Genomic DNA, 19,816 nt, shown 5'->3' on the forward strand with positions numbered 1-19,816 from the left:
ATTTGCCATCATCATTAGCGCAACTGTTATTGCCTGGAGGATCTTTGTAAATGTAGTTTAACTACTTCCCTGGATTACACCATTGATCAACACTAAAACTACAAGGCGATCGGACACGGAAGCGACAATTCGTAGTTGGAAAGTTTTCATGGTTGCAGTGTTGTTATTTTTCTGACTCATAGCTATCTAGCTTGTTCCTGTGAAATTCGCTCATTTGGGATACCAAAGGTAAAACAGTGTTTCGGTTAATAAATAACGACTGTTCGTGAACAGTAAAATGTCGTTAACAATTGTGAAAATGTTTATGTAAGCTAGTTGCTTTTTTCGGCGAGCTAAAAGCATTGCTAATTTAAGCGTGCGGTCAGTTACGTTAGCTAAAATATTGTACTATGCCGTGTCAACTAGCTAGATTGCTGAATAATTTCACTTGCCAACTAATGCCCTCAATGTATCAAATTGTTATTGGTTTCGAGTAGGCATAAACTGTTGTCTAGACTGGTAGTAGTATAAAAGGAGTGTGAAATTGTTTGGGCCTTTCTATGTACTTTTAGCTAGTTACACAGATAAGCGAAACCTGTTTCAGTCGTGCATATGTACACTGCCTGTCAGACAGTCATGGTACCACACCTTCAGAGCACCAGTCATAATTGCTAATTGGCTATCTTGTCTATGACAGGAGTAATGTAATAGTGTGTGAACACATTCATTTTAGTTTGATCTAAGAATGTCTAGTAAGGTGGGATATTGATGTAGCTTCCAACCAGGTAAAGAATTGGAATGTTGTGTTGATTGATATAGCCCTATTGGCCCTTTCCCCACCTTTCAGCAAGCTACTTGCACTGCAACAAGCTACTTGCACTGCAACAAAGGGCCTCATTGAGAGGGCTAAAGGAATCTCCGCGTGGATGTGGAGCGTGCATTAGCTCTCAGCAGGGTTGATGTATCACACATTACTTAGATACAGTCCTGCACATAGACCAACATTGTCTAATGATTTAAAGAGTATCTCTGTATGAATAATTTCTCATTGGGTTTTCCTCGTGGGGGGGGGGGGGTAACATTTCTATGCTACTCTGTCTTTCATGGCCTCAGTTTGAGCTTGAATTGTTTATACAAGGAGTGAGATGACATGTCCAAATATAATGGCATAAGTTACCAGATTTGTAACACCCGGTAGTTATACAGTATCATCAGCGTTGATATCAGCTTGATGTGAGACAGGCCTACATCTAACCGGCAATAACATGAAACGCCTCAGATAAGTACCTACATATAAGTCAAAATGTCATGTCTGTCCCGTCACCCACAGGGAGCGATGGGCAGTGAGCCAGGTCCAGTCCAGATTGTGACAGTGTGCAAGAAAGATCACTCCTTTGCCTTGGATACAGAGGCTTTAGGACGGGTTCTGCTTGCACCGGAGGTTCGGGATAAACATGTGGTGGTGCTCTCGGTGGCCGGGGCCTTCCGGAAAGGCAAGAGCTTCATTCTGGACTTCATGCTCCGCTACATGTACAGGAAGGTCAGTGTTTCTGAAAATGGAACATGTACAGCCACACTTGGTTCAAAGTTCAGTATGTCATTTGTTTTATGTCACATACCATCTTTCCCTGTGACGTGAATTGTTTCCTGATATCAGACTTAATCCCAGGGCTGCTGACCAGTCAGTAATGTGTAGCGACGTCTGTATTCCTCCAGAAGCATGGTGAGGAGTGGCTGGGTCAGGAGGATGAGCCCCTGACTGGGTTTAAATGGAGGGGGGGCTCAGAGCCAGAGACCACCGGCATCCAGCTGTGGAGTGAGGTCTTCCTGGTGGAGAAGAGTGATGGGATGGAGGTACTGACTCCAACATTCAAAACTATGCTCCTTGGAATGATTGTGCAAAAAAATGATATGTGCATTGGAACACAAAAGTATGCAAATTGTAATGTTGGTGTTGGTATTATGCATTTGATTGATGCATTGATTTCTGCCCTCGATAGGTGGCAGTATTACTGATGGACACCCAGGGTGCATTTGACAACCAATCCACCGTGAAAGATTGTGCCACAATCTTTGCCCTCAGTACCATGACCAGCTCAATACAGGTGGTCTGCCATGCACTCATGTAATTTGTTGTAATTGGTGTTACTTTTAAAAAACATGTATGTAATATGGTTGTGATTGTTTCTCTCTTGCAGATCTACAACCTCTCACAGAACATTCAGGAAGATGATCTGCAGCAGCTGCAGGTCCGTGTTCCTCAGCAGTAACATGTTCGCCTGGCTGAAATGACAGACTCTTGCTAACTCGATTCTCGGGAGACACTGTAATGTTCCGATAATGAAAGGGGCTGTGCTCTTAGTGTTTGGTTCTCTGGGTCTCTCTCACTGAAACACCTACACACACAGCCCTCCAGCCCCACCACCTTCCATTGCAACTATTCGTTTTTCAAATCCAAGCAGCAAGAGGACTCAATCAGCTTGATTGCTCAAAACTGAGTTCTAAAACTACTGTAAATGTTGGACTCAATGAGAGTTAAAAAATAAACAGGGTATTCAGACCCAACAGTGTGTACACAGCTCACATAGTGCCACATGGTCTGGTGTCAGACAGACTAACATGTTCTACCTGTTCCACAACCTGAGAGCATTGCTCCCCAAAGGCATGGAAATATCAGGGAATTAAAAAACCTGACACGGGTTTTGGATATCAATGTGCTCATTCAAAATCAGAGAATTTGAATGTACCTAAAGTACATTTTTGTCATTTATTATTTGATTTCCTCTGCATAATGAAGGACATCCTTTATGTTCTGTCTTCTTCCAGCTGTTCACAGAGTATGGACGCCTCGCCATGGATGAAATCTTCCTGAAGCCATTTCAGGTATGAGAACCAAAAGTCTTATAAATACAAAGCAATTGGTTATTAAGAATCTAGACCAATCATCTTTAAGTTCCTTTTGACTTTGCTTGCTTCTTAGGGTATAATATTTGCTAACTAAAAGTGCATTATTATATGTGCCTTGTTTTTAATTATATTGGTCGCTCCATTCTCCCATTTTCTCAGTCTCTGATGTTCCTAATCAGGGATTGGAGCTTTCCCTATGAATATAAATATGGTCTGAAGGGAGGCAGTGAGTTCCTTGATAAACGTCTACAGGTACTAGACCCTTTTTAGGGTACCATTTAATGTTGTTGGTGCTGTGTAAGATGAGAGAGTACATTTTGCCAGGTTTAAGTGTGCATTGGTGATATTAACCAGTATTTGTGATGTTGTGCAGGTGAAAGAGACCCAGCATGAGGAACTACAGACAGTGAGGGAACACATTCATTCCTGCTTCACCTCCATCAACTGTTTCCTGTTACCACATCCTGGGTTGAAGGTGGCCACCAGCCCCGCTTTCAAGGGCCAGCTTAGTGGTATGGTTGCTCCTTGTCCATCTTGTTAATCCATCTAATGATATTCACCTGAGTGTCTGAGGAAGGAACTTAATCGGTTTCAAACCTGTGTCAGATGTGGCTCCAGAGTTTAAAGAGGAGCTACGCAACCTCATCCCCACACTGCTGCATCCAGACAACCTGGCTGAGAAAGAGATCAACGGCAACAAAGTCACCTGCAGGGGCCTCCTGGAGTTCTTCAAGGTGAGACTGTGTTTTTAGCCCTCTGAGGTTCCTGACTGCCAGGTTTGTATCATTGTTGTGTTTGACAGTGGAATGTTTGATTTCAGGCATACATCAAGATCTACCAGGGTGAAGACCTACCACACCCAAAGTCCATGCTGCTGGTACACACCCATTTATCACTTAGATTTCAGCATTACACCTCTTTGAGGGATGTAATGTAAATGCTGTATTGCTCTTCCAACAGACAAGTTCATGTTTGAGGTTCTTAAGTCTTGAGTTTTTGTTGAATGTCACTAGTCCACTGCCAGTAAATGTACATGGCATCTCTCTCACACAAGGCCACAGCAGAGGCCAACAACCTGGCAGCCGTGGCGGCAGCCAAAGACCAGTATTACAAGAACATGGAGAAGGTGGGTTTGTGTTCTTGGCAAATAAATCTATGTGCATTTTTTCATCTGAAAGAAAAATTCCACTTTACTCTTAAGGCCTTGCATTCTGTATTAATCTCTCTATCGTCCTAAAGGTCTGCGGGGGAGAACTTCCCTATGTGGCTCCTGCCTCTCTGGAGGAGAAGCATCACTTCTTCCTCCAGGAGTCCCTCCATGTCTTCTCCTCCACTAAGAAGATGGGAGGACAGGAGTTCTGTGACCGCTACCAAGACCAGCTTGAGGCCGAGTTGGTAGAGCTGTGGCAGTCTTTCAGAAAGCACAATGAGGTAAGAGAGACTGACTCACAACCCAGTGGTATCACTTGGCACCAGATCCATTTTTGTCAGTAAACATTTTATTTTCCATTTTAAATTTACTGTGGATACATAAAAGGTAGAATTATTGAAGTTCAGTTTACAGATAAACATTTTGATTAATATTTTATTTTATTTCTCTTTGAAAGTCAAAGAATGTCTTCACTGCATTCCGGACGCCTGCAGTGCTGTTTGTCCTTGTGTGCTTCCTGTACGTGCTGTCAGGGCTATTGCTCTTCATCGGCCTGGCTACCATTGCTTTTGCATGTGACTGTGTCTTGGGCCTGGCCATGGTCGCCATGCTCACCTGGGCCTTCATACGCTATTCGGGAAAATACCGGGGGCTGGGGGGAGCCATCGACCAGACGGCAGGTGTCATACTGCAGCAGGTGAGAACATCTTTTGAATTGTAGGTGTAGGTGAGACATGAGACAAGGCCCATTACAGTTGGTGCACAGAGTATGCCGTTGGACTGTAAAAAATAATTATAGCTAAGCATAGTTGTTTGTGAACTTTTAGTAAGAATCAAAATGAATCAAAAAGTAATTCAAGTACCCTTATTTAAATGTTTCATTCAATGCAATTTAATGATGTCATTTTCTTTCAGGCCACTGTGGTGTTGAATAAGTCAAGGCCAGCGGTGGCTAAGATGAAGAAATCCAGCTAGATGGCCTCTTTATCTCATTGCAATACAACACGCACACATCCCAGCACTAAAGCCTTACCATGCTATCACATGGAAACCGACATATAGCACTGACAAGGTGCAGTTACAACACCAACACATGATTACAATGGCAGTGGGAGGTCAACATAATGCACATACACCAGCATCTTTTCAATCGCACAATTGTACACTACATCACTCTATCTACATCAAGATGAGACCATAGTCTTACAGAGTATCTGGGGCAAAGGTGCATTATCTCATACCCATGGGGTTGTTTAATCCTCTGGACCTGTTTTTAACACTGACTGACACTGCCATTCGCACACTCCTCCTTGTCTGTAAAGACAACCCAGTGATGTTTACTTAGACACCCTAGACCCAAGTAATGCATTGTTATTGGACATGCCATGGATTTCAATGCATCATAATCTATGTATCCTTTGTGACCAATGCTTATTACTAAGAGGCTTGCATGGAGGCTTTTAAGTCAAATTAGACTTGAGCAATTTATCCTCCTGATGGAATTGACCTATGCTGTGCTGTAATGGGGTATACATGTAGCCAGATCTTCTTGACTTTATGCTGGTCTCTTTGTACCTCTCTGTGGCCTTGTGCACATTCCATCCCATTCCCAGTTTTGCAGCATGCTCCTTATTTGCTTCCCCTTATCCATGTCAGGGATTCCTTGTTGTTGTACTGTTTTTGCTTTTGTGTTTTATTCCAGGCTTGGAATCCTACTGTAATAGCTCTCATTTTATGTTTTTACAAGCCCACTTTAGAGGCACCACTTCTCCCTTGTAACTTGACCAAAAATATCTTGCGTTACTTCTGAAATGGAATGGTTGGTTGAGAAACGTTAGTTAAGTGGCACTTACTTGATGAATGAATGCTCCAAAGATGTTATATGTAAGATTTCGCTATATAGAGGATCACTTGAAATTAGATTGTGATCATTTGAAAATGTAAAAAAAAATCTGGATTAGGTTAACTGGTTTGTGTGTAAACAAGTGATGGGTAGTATGAGGCCCTTGTTCACCTGTCAGCCAAAGAATTACCCATAAGCATAGGGGTACAATGAAAGGCAAAAGACCTTGCTTGTCCTCAGAATCCAGATAATTATACATAGTTCTAAAAGTTGTATTGTCTCTGACTTTCTTTTTGCACATTCCATGTCTGTGTTCCATTCCATTGTTGAGGCAAACAATTGGAGGTGTTTTCTGCATTTACTATTGCACTCTCCCTCCTCTATGTACTGTTACTTTTAACTCATTCAACAAATAAAAATAAACATTACAGTAGATGCATGAAATTCATTGCTATTGTTTTTAAATCATCTTTTGCAATATTGTTTTGTGGCCTTGGTAACTATGTTTTTATTTACATTTTTTAGGATAAGTATTGCTTAAGCCAAATAAAATGCAAAAGACCTGTAAGTTTGGTTGAGTTCTTGACTAGTTCATATACCTATTTCACTATAAATTGAATATATATATACCTATGTCAAGCCAAAAACATGTTTCATTAAATGATTCTGGTGTTCCTTTTACTGATAGGGTCAGTATGGAATGGATATAGGCCTACAGATGATTGATTACATTAATTGATATTATGAAGATAGCAATCTTTTTGCAGTATTTTAATGATGATGAATAAATCACCCCTTACTGTTAGTTGGCATCAAGCAGGGTTATTGAATTAATTCATAGGGTGGGCGTGCCAAATGACAGGTTTTTGTGTTGTACACTGCTTCGTTGTAATCGAATGAAAAGGGGTTATTATCCATTCATACTCCAGTGGCAGAGCCGTTCCCTCTTTTTATTTTGTCTTTGTCCCTCCTACTTCCCCCCCCTTGCTGTCACTCTTTTCTATGCTCCACAATGCTGCTCCCACCAGTATGTACTGCGCAGTGAAATTTGCTATAGCGAAAATCATGTCCTTGTTTCCTTATATGGTGATCGGTGTCGCGGGCTGCCTTGTTGAACCGAGGCGCGTGCACTGCCGCCGCCACCATTCGCTTCCATATTTGGAAGTGAGTTCAACAATCCTTGTAGAGGGGGTGTGGTGAGGCGAGAAAGAGCAAATGGGACCGAATACTGAGTTATTATGGATCCTACACTATGATAAATAATTATTCTCGTATCTGAATAGCATACGTGTCCGTAGTCTTATATTGTACTCATAGAATCACTGTAATGCAGGGCGAATGTTTTCCCCAAAATATTTTTTCAAGTGAATGTCAGTGGCCGGCCTCAGGCATAAAAGCAACAGCATGCGGCATCTTTTGAGAGTTAAGGGATACTCATCCTCGCATCCGTGCAATTTTAATTTCATTTAAAAAATGAAAATAGTATTCTATTTTATATAAATGTTGTTTATTTGTTCACATGTTATTTTTTATTTGGACAAACATTAAACGTTTGGAAAAATTTATAATTTCTAATCCCACCATGCTCCATGTTAAAGCTAACGACCACTCTTTCCTGGAGATGCTCGCACTTCTCACCCCGGCATCAATCACGCGCAGCTAAGCGCGTTCACGTTCTGTATCAAGTGTGTGCGAGATCGACACTGCATCACAGCTCATTCAATTTCTAACCAGACGCCGACCAATTCAAACAGCGATGGTACGTTTACATTTAACAACTAGCTATGTGGTATATCATTGAAAACAAATATATATCACACAAGTATCATTACTGTGTTTTCGCTTTCTTTTTTGATGCAATGTATTTTAGCTAGGGAACAGCGAGTTCATTTTGAGATGAAACCGACAGCATCATCAGATTGTCGGGTCAGCTGTGACTGCTATGCTTGTGTTCTAGAACGTTTCCTAGTTGAATATTGAATCTTGGATGGTTGTAAATTCGTTTTAAAGTGCTTTTGAATCAATCAGTTGACTGTCCCTAACTCATAAAAACATGTTTTAGGCAAATGTTTGCTCGTCTCTTGACGTTATAATCGCCTAGCATAGGACGTGTTTGTATGGAAAGAAAACGACCCAAAAACTGCCTGGCGCCATTTTCTCCATCACCCAATATCCCGTCACTAAGGCCTAATGCCAAGTCTAGCACTGTAAGCACCGAGTTGCAAGTAGCATATTCGGTGATGAGTGACTGCTATCTAGTTTAATTAGCTAGTTACGGCCCAGTACTACTCACCACCACCACCCCCTCGAATTTGCCAGCTATCTAGCACTCTGGCCTTGCATTTGCCAGTACTAAAGGCTAGTTTAGCATGGTTAACGGAGTGCATTTTCTGTGCCTACACATAGCTAACTAGCCATTTAGCTTCATGTTAGCTTGCTAATTTGATTTCCACCTCCTTTGTCTCCGCCAGTCGCACGAGCCCCTTCTGTTTTTATTAACTAGCAAACTAACTTGCGTAGGTGCCATGACAATTGACCAACGTTAGCTTAAATTAAGGATGTGACTTCTGTTTACAACGTGTGAAAATAATCACGTTAGCGGTCTGGTATTTTTCTCAATATCGTTTTGCCTTATATAGTGCACATGTGCTATCACTGCATTCATGGCCCCACCCTGGTTTTTGGTGCAAAGAACATTTTTGAACCCTTTCTCTGTTGTAAACAGTAGGCAACTAACCTTAGCTATTACATGTCTATCCTGAGGAACTTTTTTATTTAGTGATGGGTAACGTTAACATTCAGGCGAAGGTGAAAATTTGTCGGGGATGACACCGTTATTCCACGAGCTAACGCTGAAGGTTTTTGCAAGCGTTTCCCACGACGTTCTTCCTGTTTTCTACGGAACGAAGTGCCGGGATGCTTGGAACGACAATCTACTGTAGCATACGCAATAAACAATCCGTCAAATGTTTGTGTGGCACGCACCCGGGTCTCACTCAACGTACCTAGGCTTAACCCTGAATAAACTTGTCGAATTATCAACATGTTTGTCCAAAAGTGCAAATTTTGGGTTCTATTGTCATGCTTTCCGCATGGTATTGAATTATGTTCTTAAATTGGTGAATCTGACTGATTTGTGGAGGGGGATGTCGATTACTTTCAATTTAGTCGACTAATTAGAGATGATATTTTCCCAGTTGCTGTTCATTTGTGAGTCCCTTATGTGCCGTTCTTGATCATGTGAATAATGTATTACAACATGACATCAATGCTTTGGTTCTATTGTGTATATGATGAATGAATGGTCACTGTTGGACACGATTGGCCCCTGTTCCTGCCGAGTAGTGAGCTGGCTGGGTCCAAGGGCTAGGCTGAAGGACGTGCTGGTTCTGTCCCAGCTATTCCGGAGGAGCCCACAGTAGTCTTTAGTGCCCTATTATGGGTGCAGTTGGACAGACGCAGGACAAGTAAAGTAAAATGATTGGGTGAAGTCATTTCTTGTTGATAACAGCTACTTGGAGAAGGATTATTTTAGATTTGTTACACTTGATTTCAAGTGAATTGGAATAAAATCTATTGTCCCTTTTCACTGCCTCAACTGACGGTCAGTCTGGAGAACTACCTTTGTAGTCACGAACCTGACATTATCTGTCTTATCATATGCTGTTACTTGAACCTTAACTTTTGGCAACATTCCATGGTATTTTATGGCAGGAAGAAAGGGATCTCTATTGCTCTGAAAATAATATGCTTTCTGCATGGAGGGACTAAAAGGCTATAATCTCCACTGGCTTCTGGGTATTTGTCTTTTCATACAGTTATCCCCAGTCAGCGCTTTAGTCTGTTTTGTGGCTTGCTGCAGTGTGAAGAAACATACATTGTCTGAAGAGATCTCAGAATAGTAGCAGGAGTGCTAATTGTTTTGGAAGATTGGTAGGATTAAGTGGAGCTGCATGGAAGTTGGCTTCTCTTCAAACACTCTGGCCGCTTCACCCTTGGTAGTGGTGCCTTGTTCTTCCTATAAAAAATGATTGCCCTGGAAATAGACATTTCACAGGCAGTACTTCTAATACTCTTGCAATGTCTTTTCCCTCCTGTTGAGGATGTCTCTAATCCAGATGTTTGGATGTAAACTCACCACTAGGTGATTAGGTCCTGAGCCCAGTGTGGTCTCTCGCAGGTCCTGGCCATCCTCACACCCAGAGCAAACAGGCCCACACCCTTCACACACAAATGACTTCAAAGTGGGTCACTACAGTGGCAGGGCTCTGGAAGGATTGGATGCCACTCTCAAGCCAGGAGGACATTTTTAATGAAGGCCGCCACTGTTGTATGGATGTGGCTTTACTTGGTGAAAAGAGTGTCTAGTCTACCTGATTTGGCAGAAGGCTGAAGGGATTGGCCAAAACCTGCCAGACGGGGGGATGTTTTGACACTTGGTAACATCCTCTGGCCGGTTCCTGCATGGGTTGATGTGATACCTGTTGGGTAAAATGCCCTAATGGAAATCAGAAAACCGGAGCAAGGTTTATAGGGCTGTTGTGACTCGGATGTGGCCTATTTATTTTCCCCCCACAGAGGATCCATTGTCTGTGACCGACCCACACATTCTAAGGCTTAATTCCTGTCCCCACCTTCACTCCCATGGCTATTTGTAAAGCAGTTACTTACGTGGCATGGCTGGCTCTCAAATACTGTTCACTTTTTTATAGTAGGAGGGAAAACCCTCCTTTGTGTAACCTGGTTTTATCTGCCCTTTTTCAGAAACACCGGTTACTGGCCCTTATCAGGCAGTGGCAATCTATCAATGCACCTTTGGCATGTGACTTTATTTACAAAGGTACACCAGACAGACCAACATTCATCTGTCCCCCTCACAGCTACAGGTATCCCTTACTCATCAGAGATTTTGGTGTGGGTTCTCCAGATTGTGTCCAAGTTTGGAAAAAGGGTTAAACCCTGTGCCTTATTCTGAATGCCACGCCTGCTGAGTCATGCATGCCATGCTGTACATCATGCTTTTCTGGTCAGCGCCATGGATGGGGACTTGTATAGTCGCCATTATTTGACTGATCATGTGGGTAGAGGTCATAGAAACCATAGGATTGCAATCTGGCTTATGGTGCCCCACACCCATAAGACTAGTGGCCGCTTGTTCATAAATGCTAGTCATTGTGCATCTACCTCCCTATTGATTTATCAGCTGTCCTTTAAGGGTGTGTTCCTGCAGTGTGAGAAGTCCAAGGCAGATGTATATGACTACTCTCACTGACCTCTCTCTGTCCCTCTCTGCGCAGGCTTCCGGGGTGACAGTAACAGATGATGTTATCACAGTCTTCAACGAGATGAAGGTGCGTAAAGCACAGGCGAACGAGGATGAGAAGAAGAAGAGGAAGAAGGCGGTGCTGTTCTGCCTGAGTGAGGACAAGAAGCACATCATCCTGGAGGAGGGCCAAGAGATCCTGACAGGAGACGTGGGTGTCACGGTCCAGGACCCCTACCTGCACTTCGTCAAGATGCTGCCCCCAGACGACTGCCGTTATGCCCTCTACGACGCCACCTACGAGACCAAGGAGACCAAGAAAGAGGACCTGGTCTTCATCTTCTGGTGAGGAATGAGAGGGGGGCTCGGCTAGACTTGGGTGTAGGCTGAGGGGTGCATCGTACATTTTCTGCTATGGTATGGTGTCACTTGGCTTCAACACTCGGGACAATGGTTAAACCATTACCCCTCCCTCATAGGGCCCCAGATGGCGCTCCCCTGAAGAGCAAGATGATCTACGCCAGCTCAAAGGATGCCATCAAGAAGAAGTTCACAGGTGAGAAGCACTGACAGTTGCAGATGTAATCAAACTTTTGGGCTCTGTGGGTTCTCTTCAAATTAAATGGCATCTCCTTGCTCAACCCTATAGCTCTGTGTAATTTAATTATACATGTATTTTGGAGGGGGGGGTTAATATGCAGCGTGTCCTATGTGAAGCTACATTTTCCCCTCTATTTCAGGTATCAAGCACGAGTGGCAAGTGAACGGTTTGGAAGACATCAAGGACCGGCGCACCCTTGCCGACAAGCTTGGAGGCTCATCGGTAATCACCCTGGAAGGAAGCCCTCTATAAATTTAGCCTCAGGCTTCTACTGAAGCCAGACATCTGAAGGGGTTGGCTGTTCATTCCAATATGGTTGGGAGGAGGGGCAAAGCGGGACCAGGATCATTTGTGGGACTTTTGGGGGGAGGGGTATTGTGGGAAAGGGGGGGTGAAAGTGACAGTTTTCAAATTCCACAAATGCAGCCTGTCATTCCATTACATAATGAACACGAACAAAACGCACACTAAAAAAAAAGCAATAAAAAGATCAATAAAAAAATAAATAAAAAATTATGAAGGATGATGATTATGAAGACTAAATATGTAAATGTTTGAGGACATGGTTTTGTTCTTTCTGGATTCCGCTAGAATGACGATCGCAGAGAAAAGGGACAGGGCAACAACTGTTACAATTCCAACTTGGCTCCAGCAAGATGATGTTCTTAATTATACAACTACCTTTTTTTGCCAAACTTCTAGTTAAGTTTTCTAAGTGTGTGTAGTTGAGACTAGGTGTAGTACAAGACCATTAATGCTTGATCGATTGCACGTGACGCATCGACGTTCTCCGGGGAGCACGGTTCATTTGGGGGCGGGGGGGTTGAACATGCAAATTACATGACTTTTTAAGTGAGTCCAGTTATTTTTATTTCCAGTTCTGAGTTAAAATAAATAAACTATGGCATTGATGTAGTAATGGAACACATTCCTTATACAACAGGATCTGGTGGGTTTAGAAGTGTGAAGGTAAGGATGTGGGCGAGGTATTTGAACAGCCTGTGTTCAGAATTTAGACTGGTATTGAATGGTGGATGTTTTGTATCGTCTCCTTATCTCTAATAAAACGGCACTAAACTAACTTTGTACTCTGCCTTTTTTTTGTCTAGCTTGTGTGATTTGAGGAATGACTAGCTAATATGGTTGATAATCTAGCCTGTCCAAATGGAAGATGTGGATGTCTGAGTGTTTTAGGCAAAAATATTGATATCCTATTGGCTGCCTTTACACAGGCAGCCCAATTCTGATCTTTTGCCTAATTATTGGTCTTTTGGCCAGTGAGAAAATATTTTCCCAATAATTGGTCGAAAGATCTGAATGGGCTTCCTGTGTAAATCACTGTTAAGTGTCTGGGTAATATCTGAATAAATTGTCACTTAGTTGGGTAGCCTAGTGGTTAGTGTTGGGCTAGTAACCGAGTTATATGCAAGTTCATATCCCCGAGCTGACAAGGTACAAATCTGTCGTTCTGCCCCTGAACAGGCAGTTAACCCACTGTTCCTAGGCCGTCATTGAAAATAAGAATTTGTTCTTAACTGACTTGCCTAGTTAAATAAAGGTAAAATTGTAGTAAAAAAATATTAAATATTTGGTTGGTTCAGGAACCTGCTTACACTGGGAAGTTAGTGATACTTTTATTTGAAATTGGTGAACTTGGTGTTCTCTGCAATGTATACCTTTTAACATCTGCTTGATTGAGTTTTATTGTCAAACTGTCCAATTGAAAAAAATTAAAGACCAACGGCATGTATCCTAAATGTTTACATACTGACCACATGAGGGCACTCTAACTCCAAAGTGGATTCCATTTTACAGTAGCAAGTAGCAACTCATTTTTTTGTATACCTGTTGGTTTCCATAACTGACACAAGCATTAATGATAAACATTTTTTTTTATTAAAATAGGCATTTACAAAAAATATCACCATTCTGATTTTCACCCCCCTAACCCGCTTGAAAGCAAGTAGTTTATGCTGCCAGCATTGAGTAAGAAACTCCCTTAGGTTTTTAGTCTGACTTTTGTTGATTTCACCATTGGTACCTTTGACCCTTTTTGACATGTTTGGTGTATCGAGGCGCCGTATCTTGTCAGTGTGGCTAGATATGCCTCCGGGCCATTGGGGCCGCGTGTATATATTTTACAGGTATCTTTCTAACCCAGAATGAGAAGTCCCTGTACTTTCCAAAATCATTCACATCCTTAGGTGACGTTACCTAAACAAATAAGCGGCCCCTCCCACATCTCTTTGTAAAATCAACTCCACACCAGCACATTTGATCCTAAATGTTGAAAACATGCAGCCACAGTATTACGGAGAACAATGGGAGAGTATATCTAAAAATATAAAAAATCCAATAGTTGCTCCATTGGCTAAAGCTGTTCAATATTATTCCAAAGTATAAAGTTAATGGCTGCTACCATAGTTATAAAACAGCAAGGCTCCTAGTCACAGTGGGTAACGCCTCCAAGGGAAACCCGTTAAGGTGCATGAAGGTTTAGCAGTCCTGTTTTCTTCGATAGTATTGTAGATGTTTTATTAGGATTAAATCCAGTTTCACTCTTACCCTTTTAAAAACTGAGTTGGGGAGTAATTTCCTCTCCACATCTCCTTTAAAGGATTTTGTGCTTACTTTAAATAGTTATCTGTCATGGACTTCATAGCCTCTTTTTTTATAGGCCATCCCCCCTCCCCTTCTCTCTCAGTCCTGACTACAGTCCACTCGGTTCCCATGCACCCAGTAACAGATCTGGGCAAACTTCAGCGGGGTGAATCTCACAGCCACGTTGTAGTCGCGGTTCTCCCCATCAATCTCCAGCCACTGGTGTCCAGAGAAAATGCCGATGACTTTCCTCTCCCAGCGTTCCAGAGCCGTGTCCCACACGCGGCCGTACACCCCCGAGCCGCTGGCCCCCGGCCGGGCATCACAGTGCTGGTAGATCAGGTCGTTAGACTCGTCCTCCACAGGACAGAAGCGGTAGACCAGCTCCCCAGGCCTGTCACTGTCAAACCCAGAGAAGTGGATGCGTTTCCCTGCCAGGTCGTCAGAGGAAGGAGCCACAGACAGACGCATGAAGGGCCGGCGGTGGGGCCAGCGCAGCTCCAAGAGGGCGTAGTCAAAGTCCATGCTGACCTCTTGGGGGCCCTGGATCCAGCCCTTTGGGACACGGGTGCGTTTGACCCGGACCCAGCGCACCAGGGGCTTCTTGGTGGGGGTGTGGCTGGGCTTGGTGCCGTTGATGTACGGAGGAGTCAGGAAGCCTACCCTCAGTTTACGGGCTCCCTTGACGTAGTCCTTCCCATCATGCACACAGTGAGCGGCGGTCAGGACATGGAGTCGAGACACTAGGACCCCAGTGCAGCCGGTGGAGATCCTCACAGCCGTGGAGAATGGATAGTCCAACAGGAAGTGGTCACCGCGTATGTTGAAGCGCCCATCAGCCCCGTAGATCTGTCTTTTCTGACGCCTGTGCCTACTGGTAACTCTACGTCCTCTTGTTGGTGGAGGTTGACTGGCAGGACTGATGGTGCCCTCATAATTATCCTCATCCGCCACATCCACAGTGGTGAGGGTACGAGAACCGTCTGCATAGAGCGTCTCGAATGCCAGCTGCTCAGTCAGGTGCTCTCGCCTGCTCTCTTGCTCTCCTTTGTGGTAACAGCTGGCATTGCAGTGAGTGGTGAAGTCCAGTTGAGTCTGGGAACTAAAGCGAGAGCGGGACAGGGGCAGGGGTGCATGGGGCACCAGTGAGGGGAGGTGGACGGGGTGTTGGTGAGGGGGGGCTCGAGATGGCAGAGAGAGGGGGAGGAGGAGTGAGAGGAGCAGGACTAAGATGGAGAGATGAGCCAGGCCAGAGTTTGGATGTGGATACATGGTCATTGAGCAAAACACTGAAATGGAAAACATATAAAACATTTAATGTACGCTCCACAACAATACACAAAAGACACAAAAAAAGGAATTGACTTATCTGTGAGGAACAGTAGGGTATAGATGAACTAGGAATGTCATGGACTTTGCAGAAACCTTGTTTGATTAAAGACGCTTAAAAACAGATCATCACTAATGAAACACAACGGTGTGGAGAACACTGGCTTTACTGGCTTGTCTCCCCAGTTTAAGTACATCATTCACACTCTCAACCCATAATCCCCCATAAAACCAGTCCACTCTTAGTCTGACACATGGCTTCCAAATCCCCTCGCTCAGAGCCCATACACACGGGATCAGCTAATGCAGGCTCATGTTGCAATGCAGGTCTGAATTTTCATTTCTTTGAATAGGTTACAATGCAGCTCTTGTTCCTGTCTATACTGTGGGCTATTCAGAAAATGTCATTTTAAACCACGCTACAAGGGTATGACAAGCATTAAAATGTCAGTTCTGCTGGTGGTCTTAGTGCTCAAAGAGAGGTTTGTTATACAAGCCATCTGGTTATGGACACAAGATAAGAGTACATAAGGTGGCTGTTGGGACACACATTGGATATCGGTCGTTGAGTTAGGACACTTATCGTTGCACCGTTTATTTGTCTGCAAATTCATTTGTATCATAACGTTTTGAATCTTGGCTACCGTGTTGTGTATGAGTGGGAGGATAGGTGGACTGAAGGGGAGGGGACGTGCATTCCAGCTTGCTCTGCGGAAAGAGAAGGGCGTCTCAAATTATATTTGTGATAAGGCTCTGGAGCAAGGTGGTGTCTGCCGTCAAACATTAACTCCCTTTCTATGTATGAGTGTCGTAGGCAGCTCACACGGTCCAGGGGGAACTCGATAGGTAGGAAAACTATGGACCCTCAGGCTCTAGTGGCGTAGAAGAGAGCAGGTGTCTCAAGACCCGTTTATCCCTGGTGCTAACATGCATCCTGTGTCCAGATAATGTCCACATTCGTATTATGCCCACATTTTCAGATAGGCGTAAACGATTAAAATACGCATTGTGAACTGATTTTGATCAGATCTTATAAGTGTAAACGGACAAGATCAGGACATACTCTGACCTATACTGCTATGCAGTCAAAAACAGCAGTCTCCACACCCTGGTCTCTGTTCCCCTCCCCTGTTCATGTCAGGTATTAGTGAAGCATAAAAGTGGAATAATTCAGCGCTAGCTGTGCCACCAGAGACTCTGGGTTCGCGCCCAGGCTCTGTCGTCCATGGGACGACGCACAATTGGCCTAGCGTCGTCCGGGTTAGGGAGGGTTTGGCCGGTAGGGATATCCTTGTCTCATCGTGCACCAGAGACTCCTGTGGCGGGCGGGGCGCAGTGCGCACTAACCAAGATGGCCAGGTGCACGGTGTTTCTTACGAATTGGTGCGGCTGGCTTCCGGGTTGGCGCCGTGTTAAGAAGCAGTGCGGCTTGGTTGGGTTGTGTTTCGGATGACGCATGGCTTTCGACCTTCGTCTCTCCCTAGCCCGTACGAGAGTTGTAGCGATGAGACAAGATAGTAATTACTAACAATTGGATACCACGAAATTGGGGAGAAAAGGGGGCAAAAAAAGTGGAACAATAGGCATTGGCATACAAAGAGAGGCAGGGGAAGGGTGGAGGCGAAAACGGGCAATTCCCACCACACAACTGTATCATCATAGTGTAGACAGAGATAGAGTTACTCAAAGGTGCTCATGTCTTGAATAGATGCAGCCAAGGGACTCCATTTTAGGGGTTACTGACCTACACTGCTATGCAATCAAAAACAGCAGTCACCACACACCCCTGGTCTCTAATCCCCTACACATCAAACATCTACATTTAGCCATCTTTTATTGGGATTTTTACAAACATGTCAGAGAGGACTTAACATGAGTGTCGACTTCTAAGGCCATTAAAGTCTGTATAGACTGTAACCTTTATAGTTTCCATGGTTTGAGACAGATTAGCTTTAATTGTGGAAAAGGTATAGAATAACAAGTAGAATCACACATCTAACCACACTAACCTATAATCAGCAAGCATTTGATGAGGGACCCAAAGTAATGGACAATATACGTCAAGAAATATCATGGTGAGTCTTTATTCCATTTTCCAATAATCTGCGAAGGGTGAGTTTGGTTTGGGTGGCCCTCCATTGTAAGTCCCAAAGTACACAACAGTAAACTGATCCCCACATCAGAAAGATCTTCCGGCTCTAACACATTGTAGAGCCAAACAGCCCAACAGCCTTTTTGACTCCTCTGTAAGGCACTGGACCACCACTAAAACTGTCAGCACCTTGCATCAGTCATTTCAAATACAGTTCAATTCCAGTCAATTTCATTTGGCAATTTGAATGGAACGACCTTCCCCATTTCCATATAGATCCCATTTCTGACAAGCAATGTGATGATTATAGCCCTCTCAGAGGGTAATATACTAGTGCTACATAAATCCATGACTACACAGAACTCTATTCCACATTAAGTAACTCATACATGCAGTAAAATTAGATTTACAAATCAAGATTAAAATACACTTTACGGAACAGCGGGGACTGTGAAGAGACACAAACACAGGCACAGACATGCATAAACACACGATAACATACGCACTATACACACATACACATGGGTTTTGTGTTGTAGATATGTGGTAGTAGAGTAGTGGTCTGAGGGCACCCACTTAATGTGTTGTGAAATCTTTTGTGAATGTATTGTAATGTTTTTAAAATGGTATAACTTCCTTAATGAATCAATCAATCAAATGTATTTATAAAGCCCATTTTACATCAGCTGATGTCACAAAGTTTTGCTGGACCACAGGAAAAGTAGCTCTGCCTTGACAGCAGCTAATGGGGGTCCATAATAAATACAAATACAAATATCCCTCTGAGGGATCGTGAGAGGCTAACAAGCACCAATGCACATATATAAGCTACTAAGCACATAAACATTCGAATAATGGATATATGTACACCTGAAAGCTGTTGTCGGCATTCTTTATCTCATCTTTGACCCTTGAGTGAAGGCTCTGGAATTCTGAGAACAACCTGCTTCCCAGGGCCAGAGCTTTGTCCTGAAAACCCCCTCACTGGGTCTTTTGTCATTCACCAACCACATTCATCATGAGTAAATGTAGTACTGTGCCATGTCCACTCGTTGGGTTGTTGTTAGACCCCAAAGACAACAGATGCTGTTTACCTTGCCCTGTCACTATTGAGTTGCACCAATACAGGAGAATAGTGCTGGGTGGGAGGCAGTAGGGGGGGGTTTAGCTATGAAACGTTCCCTTACAGTAGTGGAGCAACAATATTAGTTACTTTGCAAAACATTTCCCAGGCTAAAAAAAGTGATGTTACAATGTAGCCTCCTGGTGACAAACCAGCTATAACTATATTCCAAATAACGATTAACAAATTATTAGGCTACTTAGAATGACAATAAATGTCATACTGTACCTTTTTGTTAAAAGGTTAGTCTGTGTTTAAATCCAATTCACGTTTTCGCCCCCTTCAAAAATATCGGGCAAATCAATTCTCCAGATTTCTCCCATCGCTTCAGTGTGACAGGTATCTATCTCTCTCTCTCTCTTCACAGTCCCGCAGAGAGCGAGTCCCCACTTTGATAACGTGTCCTAATCAATTCGGTCAAAGCAAAGTTTATTGATGAGTCAACTATTGGATTATATTCATTCCTACTCAAAGTGAGTGTCCGTCCGTGTGAGTCGCTTCAACTGCTATCCGGCTCAAACGCGCTTACAAATAACTGTCTGAAAATGCATTTAGAGGCGCTCTCCCTCACGGTCCTAGCGCCCCTGCTATACACAAAAAACGTAACATGTCTCAACTGGACAAATCTGCTTTTAGGATGGTGAGAGAAGATGGGTACTGACAGAGCACATACGAAACATTCTGAAGCCTTCAAGTCAAGATCATTGTGTCCTCCAGCTGCAAACAGTCCAAGTGAAACTGTTAACTTGTTTCTCCTGTCAGGAGTAGACCTTGGCACTAGGGTTGGGGAGTGAATCAAATGTGAATAGACTGAGGCTATATCAAATGCCATCTGTCATTTAGAGCCTGATACAGTTGCAAAAAAAGCATACATGGACTTATTAAGCAGCCTATAATGTACAGTTGTGGCCAAAAGTTTTGAGAATGA

At 43.4% G+C, this 19,816-nt stretch overlaps 3 protein-coding genes across 4 annotated transcripts; 2 read left to right on the forward strand and 1 right to left on the reverse strand.

The window, feature by feature from the left end:
* Positions 1 to 70: 70 nt before the first annotated feature.
* LOC123993371 (atlastin-3-like) lies at positions 71 to 6,447 on the forward strand. Of its 2 annotated transcripts, none has more exons than XM_046295462.1 (14): positions 71 to 228; positions 1,310 to 1,519; positions 1,696 to 1,833; positions 1,980 to 2,084; positions 2,178 to 2,228; positions 2,806 to 2,862; positions 3,046 to 3,138; positions 3,260 to 3,398; positions 3,493 to 3,620; positions 3,707 to 3,763; positions 3,941 to 4,012; positions 4,126 to 4,317; positions 4,494 to 4,733; positions 4,952 to 6,447. In XM_046295462.1, exons 2-14 carry the CDS (start codon positions 1,316 to 1,318, stop codon positions 5,009 to 5,011), a joined length of 1,536 nt encoding a protein of 511 aa, XP_046151418.1. In that variant the 5' UTR covers positions 71 to 228; positions 1,310 to 1,315; the 3' UTR covers positions 5,012 to 6,447. The 2 variants fall into 2 exon arrangements, with proteins under 2 accessions (XP_046151418.1, XP_046151419.1); XM_046295463.1 differs by having other exon boundaries at positions 1,699 to 1,833.
* Positions 6,448 to 7,482: 1,035 nt separating this feature from the next.
* LOC123993374 (cofilin-2-like) lies at positions 7,483 to 12,824 on the forward strand. The gene is made up of 4 exons (XM_046295465.1): positions 7,483 to 7,638; positions 11,177 to 11,487; positions 11,622 to 11,698; positions 11,883 to 12,824. The coding sequence occupies exons 1-4, from the start codon at positions 7,636 to 7,638 to the stop codon at positions 11,993 to 11,995; spliced, it is 504 nt and encodes a 167-aa protein (XP_046151421.1). The 5' UTR covers positions 7,483 to 7,635; the 3' UTR covers positions 11,996 to 12,824.
* A 796-nt stretch (positions 12,825 to 13,620) lies between these two features.
* On the reverse strand, positions 13,621 to 19,591 carry LOC123993373 (serine protease 23-like). Its single transcript, XM_046295464.1, has 2 exons — positions 19,117 to 19,591; positions 13,621 to 15,633 (listed from the first exon to the last, which is right to left on the reverse strand). Exon 2 carries the CDS (start codon positions 15,620 to 15,622, stop codon positions 14,444 to 14,446), a length of 1,179 nt encoding a protein of 392 aa, XP_046151420.1. The 5' UTR covers positions 15,623 to 15,633; positions 19,117 to 19,591; the 3' UTR covers positions 13,621 to 14,443.
* Positions 19,592 to 19,816: the final 225 nt, after the last annotated feature.

Source organism: Oncorhynchus gorbuscha, linkage group LG13, assembly GCF_021184085.1.
Source record: "Oncorhynchus gorbuscha isolate QuinsamMale2020 ecotype Even-year linkage group LG13, OgorEven_v1.0, whole genome shotgun sequence".
NCBI classification, from domain to species: Eukaryota; Metazoa; Chordata; class Actinopteri; order Salmoniformes; family Salmonidae; genus Oncorhynchus; species Oncorhynchus gorbuscha.